Source organism: Neltuma alba, unplaced genomic scaffold, assembly GCF_004799145.2.
Source record: "Neltuma alba isolate B1F8T4 unplaced genomic scaffold, ASM479914v2 tig00005421_pilon, whole genome shotgun sequence".
In the NCBI taxonomy this organism is placed as follows: domain Eukaryota; kingdom Viridiplantae; phylum Streptophyta; class Magnoliopsida; order Fabales; family Fabaceae; genus Neltuma; species Neltuma alba.
Genome location: NW_021634105.1, coordinates 6943 through 27997, shown reverse-complemented (window position 1 = coordinate 27997; position 21055 = coordinate 6943). Strand labels below are relative to the sequence as shown.

At 37.9% G+C, this 21055-nt stretch overlaps 4 protein-coding genes and 1 non-coding gene across 9 annotated transcripts; 2 read left to right on the top strand and 3 right to left on the bottom strand.

Annotated features, from left to right (window-relative positions):
• Positions 1-505: 505 nt before the first annotated feature.
• Positions 506-4048, top strand: LOC114747718 (malonyl CoA-acyl carrier protein transacylase-like). Its single transcript, XM_028936066.1, has 10 exons — positions 506-930; positions 1526-1611; positions 1689-1755; positions 2089-2231; positions 2630-2678; positions 2776-2913; positions 3013-3093; positions 3173-3349; positions 3431-3517; positions 3639-4048. Exons 1-10 carry the CDS (start codon positions 622-624, stop codon positions 3699-3701), a joined length of 1200 nt encoding a protein of 399 aa, XP_028791899.1. The 5' UTR covers positions 506-621; the 3' UTR covers positions 3702-4048.
• A 47-nt stretch (positions 4049-4095) lies between these two features.
• On the bottom strand, positions 4096-5422 carry LOC114747717 (uncharacterized). Of its 2 annotated transcripts, none has more exons than XM_028936063.1 (3): positions 5258-5422; positions 4717-5164; positions 4096-4251 (listed from the first exon to the last, which is right to left on the bottom strand). In XM_028936063.1, the coding sequence occupies exons 1-3, from the start codon at positions 5295-5297 to the stop codon at positions 4179-4181; spliced, it is 561 nt and encodes a 186-aa protein (XP_028791896.1). In that variant the 5' UTR covers positions 5298-5422; the 3' UTR covers positions 4096-4178. The 2 variants fall into 2 exon arrangements, with proteins under 2 accessions (XP_028791896.1, XP_028791898.1); XM_028936065.1 differs by lacking the exon at positions 4096-4251 and adding an exon at positions 4258-4424 and having other exon boundaries at positions 5258-5419.
• Positions 5423-5496: 74 nt separating this feature from the next.
• TRNAG-GCC (transfer RNA glycine (anticodon GCC)) lies at positions 5497-5567 on the bottom strand. Its single transcript has one exon. It is a non-coding gene; the product is annotated as a tRNA-Gly (tRNA).
• A 94-nt stretch (positions 5568-5661) lies between these two features.
• LOC114747716 (probable protein phosphatase 2C 26) lies at positions 5662-8497 on the top strand. 4 transcript variants are annotated; one of them, XM_028936061.1, is made up of 11 exons: positions 5663-5865; positions 5946-5997; positions 6149-6228; positions 6513-6594; positions 6765-6835; positions 6940-7019; positions 7166-7263; positions 7369-7492; positions 7572-7654; positions 7994-8042; positions 8166-8497. In XM_028936061.1, the coding sequence occupies exons 1-11, from the start codon at positions 5714-5716 to the stop codon at positions 8216-8218; spliced, it is 924 nt and encodes a 307-aa protein (XP_028791894.1). In that variant the 5' UTR covers positions 5663-5713; the 3' UTR covers positions 8219-8497. The 4 variants fall into 4 exon arrangements, 2 of the variants coding, with proteins under 2 accessions (XP_028791895.1, XP_028791894.1); XR_003740401.1 differs by lacking the exon at positions 7994-8042 and having other exon boundaries at positions 5662-5865; positions 7577-7654; positions 8166-8180; XR_003740400.1 differs by lacking the exon at positions 8166-8497 and having other exon boundaries at positions 5662-5865; positions 7577-7654; positions 7994-8047.
• Positions 8498-8580: 83 nt separating this feature from the next.
• LOC114747714 (mitoferrin-like) lies at positions 8581-11180 on the bottom strand. Its single transcript, XM_028936060.1, has 2 exons — positions 10078-11180; positions 8581-8985 (listed from the first exon to the last, which is right to left on the bottom strand). Exons 1-2 carry the CDS (start codon positions 10849-10851, stop codon positions 8782-8784), a joined length of 978 nt encoding a protein of 325 aa, XP_028791893.1. The 5' UTR covers positions 10852-11180; the 3' UTR covers positions 8581-8781.
• Between the last annotated feature and the right edge of the window lie 9875 nt (positions 11181-21055).

Genomic DNA, 21055 nt, shown 5'->3' with positions numbered 1-21055 from the left:
ATTGAATCTTACATTCCAACCTAAAATTGTATTCTCGTAATTCAGTTTGATCAATTATCGTAGAGCTTGCTTAAATCCTCGACAAAGTTTTTTGTATTCTTATCCGTCGTATTATCAATTCATAACGTCATTCTCACGAGAAAAAAAGCCATCACAGTTACATGAATAAATTTTAAAAATGCACTTCCAGTAAAATTATAATAAAAAAATGGTTTTTAGAACGCAATGTCGCGTGATTAAATTTTCTTAGAAAAATCACATATGATGAACATCCTTGTTAAAGAAAATTAAAAACCTGTAATTAGTTGTACAATCATAAACACACGAAATTCCTTATAATTCACCAAGATGCTTGTTGTTTCCATGCCGAAATCTAACTTTCCACTTACTTAGGATTATGAGTTGCGAATAAGGAGGATTGATGCACATCTGATAAGTATATATATAGTGACAATAATCAGGATCACTGATTTATCAAGCCCGATGGTAGTTGGCCGGTTTCTTCGGTTTCGTGGACATCTCTAACGACTACCTTTGTAAGCTCCGCCTCGGCTAGAACCCCTTCTTCAACCTCACTCCTATTCTCTCTATATAACTCCCACCCAGACATCTAATGGTCTAATGCACACTCTGCTTCCCCATTCCCTTATTCTTCGATACCCTTCTCACCCTCCATCACTCTCCACCATGACTTCTTCCCTCACTCTTCCCTCAATTTCCCTCAAGAAGCTCCACTCCCCTCCCACTCGCTCCCAACCTTCACTCCCCGCCAATTCCCTCTCCTTCCGAAATGGGGTTTCAAGTTTTAGTCTTAAACACTCGGATCGATCTAGGGTTTTCATGAGCGTATCGGTCGGATCTCAGGCGACTGTCGACGATGCTTTGTTCTCTGACTACAAGCCTAGTACCGCTTTTCTGTTCCCTGGCCAGGTACAGTTCACACAACTCTTGGTCGCTGGATTTATCAAAATTGAGGAATGTCATTGTTGAAAATGTTGGGATTTTACTTTTGGAAGAGAAAAGTTGTGAACTTGTGTGTTTATTCTGGGAAATCTGCACTTCTATGTTCTTGCTTTGTCTGTCTATATCTGGGCGAAATTCGCATTCGAAAGGTCTACCAACCAAGGAAGTTAAAAAAAAGGGGTAAATCAGTATGTAGCCATATACTTTTCAGTAGCCGGTTTAAATGAATTTGGAGCTCGGTTTTGGACACAGCTGAAACTAAGAGGTAGTGTTTTATGTTATGACGAGAAGTTCATCCATTACTGGGCATATCATTAGAATTCTATGGGGTAATTCAGGTTAGCGAATCGCCCCACCTAGCAATCGCAATCATTTTTTTTTAAAATATTCAAATGAATAACATGTGTAACAGAGATGACAGCGTATTTGATTCATTGACATCTATTAAAATTGTTCTGTATGTGAAATGTAAGAAGTACTATTGACTGAAGGCTAAATACTGCCTTATGCTATTTGCACAGTTATACTAATTAAAGGAAATCTACTTTTGATGTCCATGCAGGGTGCACAAGCAGTTGGAATGGGAAAAGAAGCTCAAAATGTGCCTGTTGCTGCATCACTGTACAAGAAAGCAAATGACATATTAGGGTAGTTATACACAAAAGTTTGTCAAGTTGATGTTTTGGTCTCTATTGTAAGTACAATAACATATCTTTTGAATTCAGGTTTGATCTTCTCGATATCTGTATCAATGGACCAAAAGAAAAGTTAGATTCTACAGTTATCAGCCAGGTATTCTGCCTCTGCTTTTTAAGAAGGATTTTATCATGTATGTCTCTAGGCCATATGTGCTGTGCTTTTAGAAGTTTCATTGTTCCACCCAATTAAAAGTAGCTTATGTGATGGTAATTCAAAATGGGACATTTCAGAGTCTTCTATTGTTTGCTTTGAGAAGGGATTGGGGGATGGAAGTGATCTAAACGTTAATCGAAACTACTGATGCTTGTCTATCATTATGTTAATATGAATACGCCAACTTGTTCTGAATGCCGTGATGGTTGGTTATAATGATTATTTCAAATTTCAATAACTAAACATTTACCATCTGATTTTCTACTTTCTCAGCCGGCTATTTATGTCACAAGTCTAGCTGCAGTGGAGCTACTACGTACACGTGATGGAGGCCAGCAGATTATTGACTCAGTTGATGTTGCATGTGGTTTAAGCCTTGGAGAATATACTGCTCTGGCATTTGGTGGAGCCTTTAGGTGAGGTTTCCAAATTAAGTACTTTCCTTAATACAATCTCATCCATCATAAAAGCTGTACGATATGAAAGAAACAAGTATGACCTCTGTAAGCCCTTCTTTTCGGCAACGCCACTTGTGTGATGAAATTGATGGTCCTATTTATTTTGATTTTCAGAGTTTTGTTATTTGAAAAGACTCGGTAGATGCATGAGTATGTTATCCCAACTATGAGATACTTCTGAACGTCAATATTGTTGAAGAAGGATGAAGAATTACCTTCTGGTCCTTATCTGTGTGATTTACTGATATGCATTGTGTGATTGATATGTCTTTTAACTGATTATGTTTGAAATCTTTTGAGATGGTCAGCATTTCTTTAACGCGCTGTTGACTCCAATGTTGTGTTTCATTTGTAAGCTTTGAAGATGGGCTCAAGCTGGTCAAATTGAGGGGTGAAGCCATGCAGGTGAGCAGCCTCTGCCTCTTGTTTAAGACATTATCTGACTCGCATGAATTTGTGTGTAATTCATTGTTTCCGTGCTTAATATTTTCCCTTCATACAGGAAGCTGCTGATGCTGCTAAAGGGGCCATGGTTAGTGTGGTAGGACTGGATTCGGAGAAGGTTCAGCAATTGTGTGATGCAGCTAATCAGGAAGTTCCTGAAGCTGAGAGGGTTCAAATTGCAAACTACCTATGCACTGTAAGTTTAAGACGTATCCTCCTCCTTAATTTAATTATTTATGGTGTTAAGATTTATGATGAGTACCTAACATATATTGACTGATTTTTATGCTGGTAGGGAAACTATGCTGTCTCTGGTGGCATAAAAGGAATAGAAACAGTGGAGGCAAAGGCAAAGTCTTTCAAAGCTCGAATGACAGTATGAATTTTGTCCCTTATCTGCCTTGTCTTGCGCTAATTACTCTCTCGGAAGTAACACCACTTCCTTACTTTGGCAGGTGCGTCTTGCTGTTGCTGGTGCTTTTCACACTGGTTTCATGGAACCAGCTGTGTCAAGATTGGAAGCAGCATTGGCAGCTACAGAGATTAGAACCCCAAGAATTCCAGTCATCTCCAATGTTGATGCACAGCCACATGCGGATCCTGACACGATAAAGAAGATATTGGCACGCCAGGTAACACTTCTATCAATATCCTGTGCCTGTCGGTCGTGAACTGGAAAATGGAAATAAGTGCACCCTGAATTCATTTCGCAGGTTACTTCCCCTGTTCAGTGGGAAACAACAGTGAAGACTCTTCTAACCAAGGGGCTGAAGAAAAGTTATGAATTGGGACCGGGAAAGGTAAGAAACTTTGGTAGCAAGTACTAGCATGATAATGTATCGCAGGCTGAGCACCTGGATTTAGCATTCTCTGTCCGAATCTCGTATTATTCACGGCTTCATTTTTCCTGCTAACTTGTAGGTTATTGCTGGGATTATCAAGAGACTGGATAAAGGTGCTGACATTGAAAATATTGGCGCTTGAGAAGACAGTGAGGTCTTGCTTCTCTTTCAGTGGCTTGCAAGGACACATGGTTAAACGTGAATTAATTTTTTTCACGGGATCATCAGCTTGTGCTAAATCCAGTAAACATGGGAGAAAGTTTCCTCGAGGGCAGAGACCAAAGATTAGTTATAACTTGTCAGTTAGACGTCAATTTTGTAACCAAAATTTCATTCTCGGATTGGCAGCAACATGCTTCTCTCTTTGTTCCAAACATAAGTTATTGCACTTGTGGCGGGAATAATTCTAGCTTATATCATCTTATAATACCCCTAATACCTTCTGTTAAAATATTTCAAGGAATGTACTGACGAGTCATGTGTTTGAAATTCGCCGAGCTTTGCGATTCCTATCACTTAACTCCCCCCCCCCCCCTTCCTTCCCTTTTGTGAACTGAAACAAACGCACAACTATAGGACATTATCACAGATACCATACATTATGTATAATTGTTAAGCTTTAACTCCTTCCTCTGCCGTTGTGATCGTATGGCGAATGTCCCAGGCATGCAATCTGTAGAAGATAACCTCTCCTGTAATGACGAATCACAATCTCGTAATGCATTTTCCCCAACAAGAAGATCTGCGTCTAATGATCACACGTCATGTTGAAGGACCAAGTGAAGGACTTCTCTTGTTACAACTTGCAAGCAAAAGAAAGCATGCTGCATGCTTCAATCTTCATCTCGATTTCTCATATATTTCCCTAAATTCAAAGAACCGTGTGCAAACCAAAATATGCTACTTATTCAGCTTTAATTTGACCAAAGCAAAATATCAAGGAGATATGAACCATTTGCAACTTTTTCAACTCTACATGCAATCAAAGGCAAATTTAAAACGAGATAAGAAAAGAAAGAAATCTAAATAGTGCAGATTCTTCCGAACAAACCAGTGAATTCGTACAAACAAATGAAAATTCAGAGCAGAAATCAATGGAGAATTTTATGATTAACCATAATCAGTTGTTCAGTTCTGTAGCGGGGTTAGGGAATTGCCTCAATCTGCGAAGCTGATCAATCCAGCGATCCTCGGGAACATGAGCAGCCCAATCAGGAACGATTCCACCAAACGAGACACCACGCATCGCCTCCCTCACTCTTGTGGCGTTCTCCACCGACAACGGCGCATTCCTTCGGTTTTCATCCTCTCTGAATGCCATCCGAATCGCCCGCTCCGACGCCTCTCTCATCCTTTCCTCTTCCTCATCCTCGCCGTTCATTTGCTCCACGCCCACGTCGTCGTTTAGAACCAGAGATGACATCCCATTCTCCGTTCCATACGAGCAGTAGCCGTTCGGAAGCTGGTGGAAATGATAGCTGTGTTCTTCGTCCGAGTTGACGTCACTGCCGCCCCTACCTTCGTCTTCGCCGACGTTGGAGATCGGCTGGTAGTATTCCGGCACTTCATCGCGACTTGCGTCCGCATCGCTGTCACTAGCGTCGCCTAAATGAAAAAATCTGACTAAATACACAAACAATCGAAGATCCAGAGAGCTCCGATTACAAGAAAGCGAAAACGAGGATAAGGAAATCGTACTTTGGTTAAAATCGGTCGAAGAAATGGAGCTAGCATTCATTGTTGTTGAGCGAACGGATGCAAACTTCGGACAGGGAAAAATTCTAAACAGTAAATTCACGCCAGATCATAATCGAAGGATCTTGGATTTTTTTTTGACCGAAGAAGGATCTACGATAAGTTCTGCAATTTTCGACAATTAAAAATAATAAAAAACTTTTTATGACAATACTAGTATGACATTGAAACCAAAAAACAACTGCACCAGCCGGGAATCGAACCCGGGTCTGTACCGTGGCAGGGTACTATTCTACCACTAGACCACTGGTGCTTGTTGACGAGGTGAGGCAACAAATATTTATATGCTCATATCCTTCCGTGAGACTTTCATCTCCGCCACAAAAATCGATAGACGTTGATTTTCAAGCTAAGCTAGACAGCTGGGGGGTGATGGTGAGCAAGGTGTGAAGCGGGAAAATGGCAATTCCCATATTCAGGGCCTCAATTTCTCAGTCTCAGATTCAACCATCCATTCATTACTTTTCTGCTACCCGTTCACGCGTAGATGAAACTAACAAGAAGAGGAAGATGGTCCTTTCTTGTTCTCCCTCCCAATTCCGTCCAACTCGGTAAATGAGAATCCGTTTTTAGGTTGTCCCCCAGGAGTATGATTTTACTAGAGAATTGATTCCTATTCCTGAAATTATAGGTCAGAGGTGTCATTTTCTGTTGGGACATACCTCATTCCGCATCCAAAGAAGGTAGTGAATACTAGCATGCCTCTTTCCTCCATAATTCTGATTAATGTTGGTCTCGTGCCTGTACTGGATGTCCTTAAGCGCCTAAATTTATCTATTCTGATTTCTGGAACTTATGCCATCTGCTCAAGCCATCGTCTTTCTAACTTTTAAGGTTGACAGAGGCGGGGAAGATGCTTTCCTTGTAAGCAGCTATGAGGGGGGAGTAATTGCTGTTGCTGATGGCGTCTCTGGGTATGATACTTGAATATTCCAAGTTTCTTCTATTCAATTGAAATCATTCATCGTTAAACTTAGGAAAGCCGAAATAGTGTCTCAAACTTTGATAAAACCGGGAAAGATATCGGTTGCATTCGGGAGAAATTATATCTTACATCGAATTGCTGAATTATCTTAATATGGATTGATATCTATTTCATTTGCTTGTAATGCATTGGAATTTATTTTCTTTATGGTAATGTCAGTTAATCCTTTTGGTTCAGTCAGAAAATAATAGTACTTTCCTATTATGTTTACAGTTGGGCTGAAGAGGACGTGGATCCTTCACTATTCCCCCGTGAATTGCTGGCTAATGCTTCCAGTTTTGTGGGGGATGAGGAGGTTGTATAACCCGGATGCATAAATTGATCATCATAGTTATTATATTGGTTTCCTAGTAAACTTGTGCATTCAAAAAGGAGAGAAAATTAATTGTTATATCTTAGTAAGGTAAATCTTATGCATGTAGTGCAATTAATTAAAAATATGTCACTTATTGATGGAACCATCAGGTGAACTATGATCCTCAGAATCTCATAAGAAAAGCACATGCTGCAACTTCCTTTATAGGATCAGCTACTGTGTAAGCTTTTCCTCCTTTGGTAAAAGTGGCAGTTTAAAATTTTAAAATGAACTCGCATTTTCAATGATCTCACCATATACCTCATCTATGTGTTCTCTGAGAAGCATTGTTGCTATGCTGGAGAAGAATGGGACTCTGAAGATTGCCAATGTCGGCGATTGTGGATTAAGAGTTATTCGCTGTGGTAAGATCCAGAGCTAAGCTATATTTGCCATTTGCTAATCCTGATATCTTCATTGTCTTCTGCAATTTGCACTGCTTTATCTTCCCTTTCCCCTTATCCTCCTCCGCTCTTTGATGTTGATAACATTTTTAATGTGCTTGTCCCAGGTGACGTAGTCTTTGCCACCTCTCCTCAAGAACATTACTTTGACTGTCCATTTCAATTGAGCTCTCAAAAGGCTGGCCAGACATACCTTGATGCAGTGGTAGAGACATTGCCACTCTCAAATGTCAATGAAAATGTTCTTTTTTTTTTTTTCACGGCAGAGACAATTTGGTTTTATTTATTGTTTACTACACTGATGCATCAGGTGAGCAAGGTAGAGCTGATGGAAAGGGATACAATTATCATGGGATCCGATGGGCTTTTTGATAATGTTTTTGACCATGAAATGGTCTCAATTATTGCTAGTTACACTGATGTTTCTGAAGCTGGTAGTGTCTTCCCTCGTTGATTAGATAGACATCTTGACCACTTGGACTTTTGCTGACTAAAAACTGATTTTGTTGCTAGCAAAGGCATTAGCTAACTTGGCAAGCAATCATGCGAAGGATTCGAATTTTGATTCTCCCTATTCAATAGAGGCCAGATCCAGGGTAAGAAAAGAACTTCATGTTTATTTTGGGCTCCATATGTGCCATACGAAAACAACTTGATCATAGGAAAGGGGCCTTCAAAAAATTTGTTCGATAAAGGATATTGATATTGTCCTGGAGGAGATTTTCAATTGAAAGGAACATCGAAAATGATAATTCTGTGGTAACCTTTCTATGTTGTGGAAGGCGACTTTCTCATTCTTGAAAGAGAAGCACTTACCACCAAAAAATGCAGAATACGTTTTCCCATGTGCTGTGTATTCTTAAACGTATGGACCAGCCATAAAATTTTCTTTGACGAACTGTTTTCTTGTCTTGCTAATAATAACCACTTGGCAGGGAATTGAAGTTCCCTTTTGGAAGAAGATTCTTGGAATGAAGCTTATAGGTATGGTATAATAGCTATAATAATATTACTAGTGCAAGCAGACAACCCCCCCCCCCAAAAGAACAGTGCAAGCAGAAAAAGTTTTCCCTACATTGAGCTGACCGCATCATTTTACTGCAACAGGCGGAAAGCTAGATGATATCACTGTGATTGTTGGGCAGGTTGTGAGTTCATGAGATTTTCTGATCTCCCCCGGGGATCATTTCACTGCACAGCTCAGTGTGGATCAGACAAGCACGAGAATGACATGGATCGTTCCTCCTACAACGGTTTTAGATGTCCTCCAGGAGGACGCGGAGCAGCTGCTCTCACGGGAGCACAGATTTTTCCTTTTTCTTTTTCTTTTTTGGTTAAGTCTAAAGTAGAAGAGACCTTGGAAGACCTGAATTGTTGAGACCTTGCGCATGAACACTTGAATTTCTTGGAGCTCTGAATAATAAGAATTTATTTAAGGACATGCTCACACTTTGGCAACAATGAGTTATTCCCCATGCATTGTACACGTATTATGAAGTGACAAAAACCTAGACATGAAAAGTGACAAAAAGCAATAAAAATTATATGATGATATTACAAAAATTTATAGATCGTGTAAAGTTAAATAGAATAGAATCTATCCTCAAAAATCTGATGCTTGCCGCACAAGCAAACAAATGACGAATATTACAAGATATTCCTCTCAAAGGCAGTTGCTGAACAATGAAAAATCTACTTCAGCTGCTTTATTTAGTTGACAGTATCACTTCACTTGTCTTTGATTGAACTCTTGGAAAAAGCCCTTTCCAGCTTCATATGTGGACCAGCAGATTGCAGCGGCAGGAGCATGGAATAGCATCCTAGGAATCCATCCTCGCATGAGCCCCCTGTACCCATCCTTTTTCACTATAGTTTTAATAACATCCCCGATTGAACCACTCTTGAATCTATCACAGCCGCAAACACCCTGCATCATTGATGGCCGAGTTTAGGTCAACATACGCCCACCAAGAGTAAAAAGGACAAGGACTTGGAAAAATAGGTAAGACAACGGCCTCTTTAATCTAGTTTCATTTACTACTATCTTTATAACCGGAGTACCAAATATTTATAACAAAAAAGTTGCAGCACGATCAAATTCATGAAAGAATTAGTTGAGGAATCATGACATAATTGTATAAACCCAATCTCATTCTGAACCCTTTTCTGTATGGCCCCTAATAAACATTCGAATCCCCCTCAAGGAAGAGGGGAGATGACACGAAAATAGCTTAGAGCTCTTATCAGCCCCTGTATTTGCAGGAATTTCCATAGAAAAGAGATAACATCATCAGCTTCATTTCGATTCAGCAATCAGCATCATTTCCCCTTCAACTAAAGAATTGGTTCGTCAGCTTGATTTTCAGTTTCTTGTTCATTAGCACTTCTTACAACTGCAAAGAGGGCATGCTATAACCTAGGTGTGTTGAATAGAATCATAAAGAAACTATGATACGGCAGCAAGCTTTTTGTTGGTAGAACCAACATTACCAAAATATAAGGTAACAAGATGTTCCCTTCTCAAATCCAATCCGGGTAACCCACATATTCACTGATTATAATGTAAGATAACATGACCTGTTAGATAGAATTATATACAACCTTGCCTACTCTCTCTCACTCACTCACACAATTAGTAGCAAATTTTATCTGAAGTAGAACCTTATTAAAGGAGTCTAAAGTTATAATGTATGTACAAGAGTACAAGACTACAATAGTTATTCCTTAGAGCATGGGAGACTACAATATCTGGAACCGACTTCAGAAATATGTTCCATAGTTTGAGTCTCAAGTCATAGAATCCCCCATGCGTTGATTGCAAAAACATTCTCAAGTTTGATAAAATACTCCATTTTCTTCTTTTTCTCCCCTCTAGGCACAAATTCTAGATTGAGCTTTCAAATCTTGAGCATAAGCCAACACAAACTTAGGTTGACAAAGGCAAGTAACAAGTCCAATCAAGCAAAACAGAATATTTTAGGAACAAATATAAAGCATGAGGGTTAAGAGAAATTTATACCTGGCACTGCAACTGAGTTTTGACCACATCAAGCGGTGTGGTAACAGCGGCAGCCAATGCACCAGCTGCAGCTCCAGCAGTTGCGTGAACAACGAAACGTTCATCATCAGCACTCTGAGGCGAAATCTCCTTAAGGCCTCTTTTTGCGGCCTCATAAGTTGCAAAATGCACTGCTGTAAATGGGGCGTTCATCACAATTGTAGTCCTATAAGATGCATAAAAAGCCCCTAATCCCTCCTCGCTCAAAACCCTCTTCACACAATCCCAAACACCCTTGTAACCACTGTTACTCAATTGCAATCTCTGCTTCACCATATCCATGGGTGTAAACACAGCATCGCTCGCAACAGTAGCACAAACACCAGAAATCGCATGGGCAGTGGAGTTTTTGGGATCCCCATGAGAAAAATACTTCTTACAAACCTCATAAAAGGAAAAATACACGGCGTGTGCTGGCCCAGCACCAAGACCCATGGCGCCTATCCCTCGATATAGTGCAGATGGACCCTCAGACTTCAAAATCGATTGGAGGGCTTGGCGAACGCTGACGGACTTAATGGGGCATGACCCAAGAGCTTGCATATGGGTCTTCACGGTGTCGACGGGGAACATTGCCACGTGCTCGACGACGCCGGCAATGGAGCCAGCGATCATGAACTGCCAAAAATGGAGCCCATCGTGAGGTGACTCGACGAGCTCCGGATGGAAATCTGGCGGCTGCGGAACCGGCCGAAAATCAGGGTTTTGGAATTCGGCCGTTACGTCCGTGGCCATGAATAGGCTTAGGATTGTAGGCAGAAAAGGAGAAAAATTGGGCTCCTATTCTGCCCCCAAATCCAAAATCGTGACTGGTAAACTGATCCTTTCAGGCTGAATTCTTGTAAATCTTTGATGTTAAAGATTAGGTGCAGGTTTGGGAGGATTTTGAATGCGAGATTCTTGCACTATAAACAGTTATCGCATAAGAGGGAAGCTTAATCGCAGTCCAAAGAATAGGAAGAGCAGCAAACACGGATTAAAGGATGCTCTCCTTGCCTTCCTCGAGCATTGAACCTGCAGAAGCCAAATAGGAGACGGTGTTGAATGCGGTTTTGGATTTGGTTTTACGACCTTGTCGTTTTCCGTTGCACCGAAAAAAAAAAATCAACTTTAGGGTTCCAAAAAATTTGGGGAATGGGTTTTACCTGATCTCTACTGCGATTGTTTGCCGTTTGGTATATATTTAAGGGAAAAATAACACAAAAAGAGGATAGAAATTGCAATATTCTAATTTAGATGCCTAAGATGTCAAAATTTTAAGAGAGGAGGTGGTGCCTGATCTAATATTTTATAAATATAATTAAATAACTAAAATGCCTTTATATCAATTTTTTTATAAAAAAAACTATTAAACTTGTCATTATCAATGTATTTGAGTTATTCAACATTTATTATTGTCAATTTACAACTTATTAATAAATATCTTATTATTGTTAATATATTTTTTATCATTTGCTGTTTAATGCTTGTGATTATCAATTCACAACTTATTAATAAACTTTTTAATACGAAGATATTTTTGTCATTTAACTACATTTGCAAAATATCAGATCAGACAGAACTACCTCTTATGAAATTTTGACTTCTTAGGTGCTAGAATTGCTTGCAATTTTTAACTTCTTTTTAGGTTATTTTCTCTATATTTAATAGTTTTAAATTTCATGTTCCTATCTTTCAAGGGGTGTTAAAATTAAAAACTTTCAGAACTAAATTAGTCTTAAATGGGAAAATTGGGATAAACCTTCCCTGTTAGAAATTTTGTAGTACACCAAGAAGAACTCCCCCCCCCCCCCCCGGGGAGGTTAATGGTGCCCTTATGTTTCGTCAATTTGCTCTCGGGGGGTAAAAGTCAATCGGCTTTTGTCGATAGCTCGGGTGAGTGTGACTAAGCTTCCAGTTACGTCATATTCTATCCTATCCTAATCTTATAAAAATTAACACTCAACTGATCTTTTGATACAAGTAAGTGTAACACGATTATTTTCAGGATAAACAAAAATCGCCTCCTATCAGCACGGTTTTTTTCATTTATATAATCTAAATAAAAATTATGTTTTTTCATTTCAACGTGAGTAGTTGCTTATCCTTTTCCGTGTTGCCGGAAGAAGTCAACAATACTATAATATAAAAATTATGTTTCTTCCAAAAACACATAGTCCACGAGGCATTGGCAGGTTGAAGAAAAGTCAACAATAATTTATCGAATAATAATAAATATCAAAAAATACTTCTTTTTTTTTGGGTTAGGGGGGGAGGGAAGTTATTGAAGTGGATGTGGTGAGCCCATCACTATCAGAGAGCCACTGTTTTTTATTTATTTATTGTGGAATAATGCACTTGTCCAGAAGCAAACTACAAATTGCGGACTCTACGGCCCAAAAAATAAAAAGGAAATTAGGACTTGTAAATTATGACGCGCCTCACAGTATTTACAGCCTTCTTCTTTTAGGTTTGTGTGGGCCGAAGGCCACCCGGAACCCAAAAACGGTCTTGCTCTCAGACGGCATTTCTGAATACGAGGGCCTCTTTCGTGTATAAAATAAACTAACCTGGATATTTAAAAAATACTTCTCGTTTTAATATAAGAACTAGTTGAATAATTTGATTAAATTAAAAAAATTAGTTATTTATGATAAGTAGGTGTTGTTTTTCCAAAAATATCATTGTTAATCAAGCACATTAGTTAGAACTATCACTATTACAAGAACTATTTTTAAAAAAAATGAATAAATATGAAGAATGAAGTGAATTAGAGTCTTAATTTAAAATCAAAATAAAAGTTAAACTAACTTTTATAATAAGAATTAGAGCTAGTAAAATACGGACCGCTTAACTATAATGACTCCACAAGTACTACAATTCTTTCTGTATCCGAAATATGCCGTTTTAATTCATATACATCGTAGTCTGGTTTTCCTATGGACCAAACTTCTATAAACGGTCTGCACATCCAAGAAAAAAACTTTTATGGGTCTTTTTTCACAAGTTTTGAACTACGCAGCGACTCATGTTTCCGCTGCCCAGTTTTAAGACCTCGTTTTGAAATTTTATAATTAGAACTAAGAGTAATATTTACTTTGGATCTCTTTACAATTTTAAACCGAACCTGTTTTGCTCTGGGCAAATCCCTTAGAGGGCGTTGATATATATATATATATATATATATATATATCAGGGTTTATATTTCTTTAACCACAAAAAAAGGGAACTTTCATGATTTACATGATCCATTCTTTTCTATTCTTATATTGTACATGTCAATACTATTACAAAGTACTTATTTGGTCCTATTTACAAGACAAAGAGAAAAAATATTTTTTTGTTTTATTTATAGAGTACTTAGAGAAATTTTTTGTATAGATATATGTGATGAGCATAAGCCTAAAAGGAGAGCTCAATCCCAAAAGACTAGCCTATTAGGAGGGAGAGTCCCTTGAACTTATAAACCCCACAACACTTGTGAGATTCCCCAATATGGGATTCATAACAGAGCACCCCTCTCGAGAGCCGACGTCCCCGGCGGCTCCACTCTACGACACTTCACTTGGTCTTCTTACCGGTCAGAACCCTCCGCAGATAGCCCTTTCCGGTTGGCCAACTCTCAATGAAAGCACCAATGTGATGAGCATAAGCCCAAGGGGAGAACCCAATTCCAAAAGACTAGCCTATTAGGAAGGAGAGTCCCTTAAACTTATAAACCCCAACAATACCTGTGAGATTTCCCAATGTGGGACTCATAACAGAGCACCCCTCTCGAGAGCCGACGTCCCCGGCGGCTCCACTCTACGGCACTTCACTCGGTTTTCTTACCGGTCAGAACCCTCCGCAAGTAGCCCTTTCCGGTTGGCCAACTCTCAATGAAAACACCAATGTGATGAGCATAAGCCCAAAGGGAGAGCCCAATCCCAAAAGACTAGCCTATTAGGAGGGAGAGCCCCTTAAACTTATAAACCCCAACAATACCTATGAGATTCCCCAATGTGGGATTCATAACAGAGCACCCCTCTCGAGAGCCGACGTCCCCGGCGGCTCCACTCTACGACACTTCACTTGGTCTTCTTACCGGTCAGAACCCTCCGCAGATAGCCCTTTCCGGTTGGCCAACTCTCAATGAAAGCACCAATGTGATGAGCATAAGCCTAAAGGGAGAGTCCAATCCCAAAAGACTAGCCTATTAGGAGGGAAAGCCCTTTGAACTTATAAACCCCACAACACTTGTGAGATTCCCTAATATGGGACTCATAACAATATACTATTTTACCTTTCATTTATTGGTGTGTTGACTTTATTTACATAAAGTATGATGTATATTAAATAGGGATAAAGTTAAAAAGTTATTAAATTTTAAATGAGAGTTAATGAAGTTTGAGGTTTCCCTTGATCTCCGCAAAACATGCTGGAAATAACTTATAAATAGGATTAGAAAAGAAGTATACCGGGTTACAAATAAACATAAAATTCAAGCGGGAATGCATGTAACATCGCTCAGCCTCATTCTTTCTCTACTTCGATAAGCTGACATAAATCTTTTTCTGAAAGATGTTATGGGATCAATGGCTTCAATGATCAGGCTTTTTTAAGGTTGCTGCGTCAAAACCCAGATTTCCCTGCCTGGAAACTTTCAGGCCTCTTCAGACCTAACCGACAGAGACGCTTTTCACCGAGTTTGCACAACCCCCACAATTTTTTCCACCATTCAAAATCCTGTGTGTGTGAGACAAAAGTACACTACTATTTATGCTTTAAAACATGATATTTAGAAACAGGGACAAGAGCACGAATTAAGGTTCCACTATGAAGAAAGTGAAAATACCTAAAACATGTCTTCCCACGTCAACAAACGAGTACACAACCAGCACAAAACTGCGATATATCCCATCAAATTTATTGGAACCACTCCTGCCAAACAAGTCTGCCACTTTTCACCGACCGTTCGCATGATATGCTTCTTTTTTCCTTTCACAAAGCAAAACAATAAATGTAAACATCACGTCAAATAAGTCATGAGGCAAAGCAAATAGATTAATAATAGTGCACAGACCAATAAACCAGTATCGATCAATTCCTCCTCCTGATATAAAGTTGAGTTCTGCATAGACCATGCATTTGTAGAAAGTCGTCAGAACTACGAGAGAGAGCCTTTCGGAGGATTCCGGTGTTACCGAGGCCGTACGTTGATGAGTTCGATAAATTTGGTTCAAGTCCTGATTCATCAGCCTTTGCCTCAGACCCATCTCAATCTCTGATCAACAATATTTGCGTCAGATCGAATGTAAGCCATTTGTATGACCAAGTCATCACCGGATTCAAATGGCAACATTATTTGATGTGACATATATAGTAACGTACGAAAGTAAATTGGTTTCAATAATGATAACTTTTGACGACGAAAAGTTCGGTTTGATTTCACCAAGATGTATATACTTAAAGCGGTCTATAGAACATTATTAGCAAGGTACGGATATTGATTATATATATGTATGGTGCAAAACATGGTAACTCGTAAAAATGTTTGGGACCACACACACACATGCCCCCGTCTCAAATCAATTATACAGCTTACCTACCCGTAGGGTCCCCAATAATGCAGTACTGCATATATATCATTTCAATAACCTAGTGATGCACATGCTAATTAATTCAACAACACATTTCATTTATTTAGATTTGAATGGCTCTAACCAGGCGATGAGATAAGAAGCGTGTGTTGTTATTATGGAGTTTTGAGACGACAGGCAGATGAGGAAGAAAGAGTCGCGTACGCATTATTGAAGATTTTCAGGTACCACAAAATAAGAAGAGGTAAACAGGTTCAGACAAAGGGGAAAGTGGACATAGCTACGAACGATCGAGCAGCCCTCGAAACTGCCACAGAACATATGGTGATGGCACAAAAAATAGGAGAGCCTTCTCAAATCAAGAGGGTTTGCTTTTTGTTGTCACAACGCTTTTGTTTCCCAAACAGGGAATTATAATGAAGCCAAATAATATGTATAAACGGCTCCCGTCTATATACTAGGCGCCTAGCTCTCCTCCTCCCCCTCCTTCTTGGTATCAATTATCATGTTTACTGATGAAAGCTTTACACTGTGCGACATGACCCTCAGAACTGGGTGACCCCCTTTAGATTTGGTCTAGGTTGCGGGACAGGACAGTATGGAGCAGGGATAATACTTGTTCCTTACGATAGTCACTAGTCTAGGTGGCCACTGTTTTGTTGTTGTCGGTATTGCATATCCTGATTGTTTCCGCTTAACATAGGAGCCTTTGAATGTGAAGTTTGAACAGTGAACCACTCTAATATGTATCAATTGTAACCCATATTTTGGTTCACTGTTCTGGCATTCATTAGGATCAGTTTGAATCGACCCAATTCGGCTCATAATATTGAATCGCTGATTCAAAACATTATAAAATTTATAACAACCGACCCAATTTAAGGTTGTAAACATTTTTTCCCAATTCTGTATCAACAAAAACTCAGTGAATTGAACATATATGTTTCCGTCGTGATGAGACCTGCGGGACCGACGTTCCAATCATATAACTGTGGCCCTTCATTAAAAGTAAACGCAGAAGCATGGGATACTACACAAGTTCAATTGTGTCGGATAATTTGCCCGGAAAAAAATTGTAGGTATGCCGATTCAGATCCCTCATATATGATTGCATGGGAAGACATTAGAACTTATTTATTTGCCGGAATTAAAAAAGACATTGGGACTTATAGCGGAGGAACATAAAAGAAAATCTGGTTAAATGCAACAACATATGAAACTCAGAAGTCAAATGTAGTTACATGGCTTGGAGTGAATGATATTGGAAGAAGGTTTTAGTTGAGACGTCAAGAGATGTCTTACATTATACTCCTTTCATTCGAGTTAAAATTGCAAGGCACTTCTATCTCACTTCCCCTGTAAAAAAAATAAAAATAAAAATAAAAATAAAACTTAAGATCGTTAGAAGTTAGCTACTCTTTCGATGTCTGCCCTTATTTAATAATAACTCAATCACAAATAACTACGGAAATCTCATTAATTCCAAGTATTCGTCAAGGAATTTTAATTTTTGAAGGTCCTAAAAAACAACATGTCTTGTATTTTCAAATATTACCAGCAGGTAGAAAAACGTGCATTATAATTTTTTTTTTTTGGGTCAAAGTGCTTTATAACTTTAAACGCAGGGAGTATATATATTGAACAGTGAATACTGCAGTGTTGCTCAACAGGGTCACAAATCAAACGTTAACTTCATAGACACTTAACATATATTGATATTCATATAGGCTTTCTCTCAGTTTGATTGAGTCACGTGTTCGAAATTACGGATACAAAATACGAAAAGCTTTTGGAAACCTGTGGCTATGATAACAATACTCCTCCGATCCTAAATGTAATGTCCTTATACTAGTGTGTATATAATTTTGTTTAATACTCTTCTGATTCTAAATGTAATGCCCTTATACTGGTGTGTATAAGGTTTATACACACCAGTATAAAGGCATTACATTTAGAACCAGAAGAGTATTAAACAAAATTAGGACTAGTCTAGTGGGTCGTAGTAATATAATGGAAAGAGAGAGAAAAAAAACAGTATAATATGATGCCAGTGAATTCAAGAAAGAAATGAAGCAATGGAATGTGGAATATGATAGAAACAAAAACATAAGAATGGAAATAAGCTAGACCCTTATCAGGGACTTACGGTCTATCTTACATAAAGTCTAGCCTAACTTATTTAGTAAATAAGCTGATCTTATATTTAGACTTCTTTCCAGGCCTATTTAGATAAATAGGCCATACTTATTTTCGTAACGCTTAGCCTACAAGCCTGCAGTCTAGAGGCATGGCTTATTTATTGTTTTTTAAAATTTGCCTTATTATATATTATATAATATCAATCAATTTTACAAATTATTTATAAAATTAGAAATTTTGGTTTCATCCTCAACCCCCTTTCATTTATTTGTCATTCCCCTCTACCTCTCTTATTTTAAATTGCTCAAACTCGTAATGTTAACTTATCTTCTCTCCCCTAATTTTTTTTATCTGTGAAAGCATAACAATTATTTTAAATTTATTTTAGTTATATCTAAATGAAATATTATAATCTCAATAGGAAGAGTTTGCCACAATTTATGTGAAAAAATTAAAAGAGGTAAAATCCAATTTTACATGCCACTTGTTGTGTTTAATTAATTTTAGAAATATGTCTATTTAATCAATAGATGATTAGTTTTTCTTATTCCTACGTGAGCTAAGAACTATTGTCACTATGCCTTTTTTTTTTTTTGCTAGACTCTTATATTACAAGTGAAATTGTATTCTAAACTTTTAAGACATAACATAGGTTTTTAAATAGGATTAAAGGGCTATATATGAACTTTGAGACATAAATTTTTAAAACTATTTAAATGTCTATATTTTAAGTAGGCCTTTAAATAAGTTTCCGGTCTTATCAGATCTTTCGAAAACTTAGGCTTAGGCTGGGGCCTAAAAAAAGGCTACATACAGGTACAAGCCCAAACTTATTTACCTAAAACCTAGCCTAGTCTAACCTATCTCTATCCCTGCAGAAACACGCAAAGGATTGAACGAAGCAGTGGGAGAGCGGGGGGGTTGGGGTACCTGATCCGGATCTCCCGAACGATGCAATACTCATATCCAGACAATTGGGAATGCTCCCTTCAACAATTGTCGCTGTGGCCCCTTCCGTCCCCCCCTTTTGTATCCTTCTGTAGCCTTTTTCCTAAAATCTTAATAACCTATAAGAATTGAGCTAGCTCAATGACTATCGAGAGAAAGTTGAGGTATTAAATACTTCTCTATACTTAATATAGGATTCAATTATTAAATTGATTTTGGTCCTAAATTTAAAACCCATTTATCATATTTATCAATTTTTTCTAAATTACCCCTATAGATACTCTCTCAATTATAATCAAGTAAAAGAGAGAGAAGGGGTATTAAGAAAGATGATTATAGTGTTTTAGAAAAAACGTATCACTTTTCTTATAATTAACTAACTTACCTAACTTTCTAAATCTAATCAGATTAGTTAAATGGGTCTTATATTAAGAACCAAAAGAGTATTATATCTTCTAAAAAAAAATTAAGGAGGGGATGTGTGTGTGTATATTGATTTTATTGATGTGATGTGTTATGCGTGTGAGAAGAGACGCACATATGATTGAGAGGAAGATTTCCAAATGACGATATACATATACGTGGAAGGATGGAAGGATTTGGAGGATGGCGGTGGAAGGGAATCATTGGTTGGGAATGAAATTTGGTGGCATCGGAGGTCAAGGAAGGATATGATTAAATCCATCCATTATTATTATATTCGCCCATGATCTCACTGAGATGACACCATTCAAATAATCCCACGCACCATTCCTTCCTTCCACCGATTCTGCTCTCTCTCCCCCTTTCTTATCACTTTAAATCCTGAAAATGACAATTATTAATTCATGTGTAATTCCTTTATTATCTCCACTCTAAAATCTAGCACACACGTATACTTTATTATGCACAAAATCAAAATAAAAGAAAAGAACATAAATAAGTATGACGCTACATGTAATTGGACAATTGTTGGCAGTGTTCGCCCATAGGCACCATACTTTGGGAGATGGTGACAAGCTAAGATCTTCGAAAGAGATACTGGCTGCTTCCAAATAAGCGCTTTGTTTTGTAATTGTTCTTAGTGGCACATTTGTATCAGATATCGTATCTATGCAATGTATCTCCCGCCTCAATCAACGTTACTTTCCTCCACTTCGCCCTATGCCTAGTACGTGTTCTCCTCCTCCATGCATCCACAAAACTCCACTGCATGCAATAATATTCTAGTAATATCAACATAGATTTTATATATAAAAAGCCTTTGGCTCAAGTCACACACATACTCTCTTTAAATAGAAAATATCGTGGAACTAAGGCTGTGTTTGGGTGACACCCCAAACCATGGTTTGGGTAATAAATCACCCAAACACCCACCCAAAAACCAAAACCATGGTTTTGGAAAAAGCAAAATTTTTTTGCTTTTGGAGAAAAAAGGGAGAGTGTGAGAGTTTATAGGATATGTATCTTGTTATTTTTTTTATAAACATATTTAATCTTATATTTTATAAATATATATACATATTAATTATTTATTAATTATATTATCTTATGCATTATTAATTATGTTAATAAAAAATATATTATTAACAATTTTATTCCTTCAAATTAAAATATATCATAAAATCTATTTTTTCTGTAATTATCATATTAACTTATGTCTTTTTTTTAATAATTTGTATATATAAAAAGTGCTTCTGATAACAACTATCCAAACACTCTTACTTCTCAAAATCACTTTTTCATAAAATCTATTCTTTCCAGAATCTATTCTCCATAATCACTTTTCCAAACCACGGTTTGGTTTCATCCAAACACATCCTAAATTCCAAGTGAGTATATTTTGAATGTATGCGTGCGAATGTTCGGCGTGAGATTTGTAAATGACTTTCACCTGAAAGCTGATCAGGTCTGTGAGCGATTCTAATGTGGCTCAATACTGGGCATTAACTAAATTATATTACTTTCAGTTTTAATTAGAAGACTTTGTTTATAGATTATAAACGGAGTTTTATAACTAGGATCGGGAATAACATATACATGTGCATGAGCCCATTCGTCTTGTGAACGTCATAACATTTTACGCGAGATGCGCTTGACGTGATTGTCAGGATCACAGTCTGCGGAAACCAAGTAATTCATCACCGATAGGGAATGAGTACAGATAGAAAGGATCAATGTTTAAATCCTGTTATAAAAAGTGTTCACATTTATAATGCCTAACAATATACCAAACATGATTGTCAGGATACTTGTGTCTAAAAGAAAAGAAAAAAAGTCTCTTATAATAATACTACTTCTGGTTTTAAATTTAA

Bases quoted from the DNA above. Each gene is read 5' to 3' on its own strand.
- LOC114747714 (XM_028936060.1), bottom strand. From the start codon at position 10,851: ATGGCCACGGACGTAACGGCCGAATTCCAAAACCCTGATTTTCGGCCG. The intron at 8,986-10,077 runs GTATAAATTTCT...TCAATGATGCAG, and splicing joins AAACTCAGTTGCAGTGCCAG to GGTGTTTGCGGCTGTGATAG.
- LOC114747718 (XM_028936066.1), top strand. From the start codon at position 622: ATGCACACTCTGCTTCCCCATTCCCTTATTCTTCGATACCCTTCTCAC. The intron at 2,914-3,012 runs GTAAGTTTAAGA...TTATGCTGGTAG, and splicing joins TTGCAAACTACCTATGCACT to GGAAACTATGCTGTCTCTGG. The intron at 3,094-3,172 runs GTATGAATTTTG...TTACTTTGGCAG, and splicing joins CTTTCAAAGCTCGAATGACA to GTGCGTCTTGCTGTTGCTGG.
- LOC114747716 (XM_028936061.1), top strand. From the start codon at position 5,714: ATGGCAATTCCCATATTCAGGGCCTCAATTTCTCAGTCTCAGATTCAA. The intron at 5,998-6,148 runs GTAGTGAATACT...CTAACTTTTAAG, and splicing joins TCATTCCGCATCCAAAGAAG to GTTGACAGAGGCGGGGAAGA. The intron at 7,264-7,368 runs GTAGAGACATTG...CTGATGCATCAG, and splicing joins AGACATACCTTGATGCAGTG to GTGAGCAAGGTAGAGCTGAT.
- LOC114747717 (XM_028936063.1), bottom strand. From the start codon at position 5,297: ATGAATGCTAGCTCCATTTCTTCGACCGATTTTAACCAAA. The intron at 5,165-5,257 runs GTACGATTTCCT...TTTTTCATTTAG, and splicing joins TTCGACCGATTTTAACCAAA to GCGACGCTAGTGACAGCGAT. The intron at 4,252-4,716 runs GCAATTCCCTAA...TCGTCATTACAG, and splicing joins GATCAGCTTCGCAGATTGAG to GAGAGGTTATCTTCTACAGA.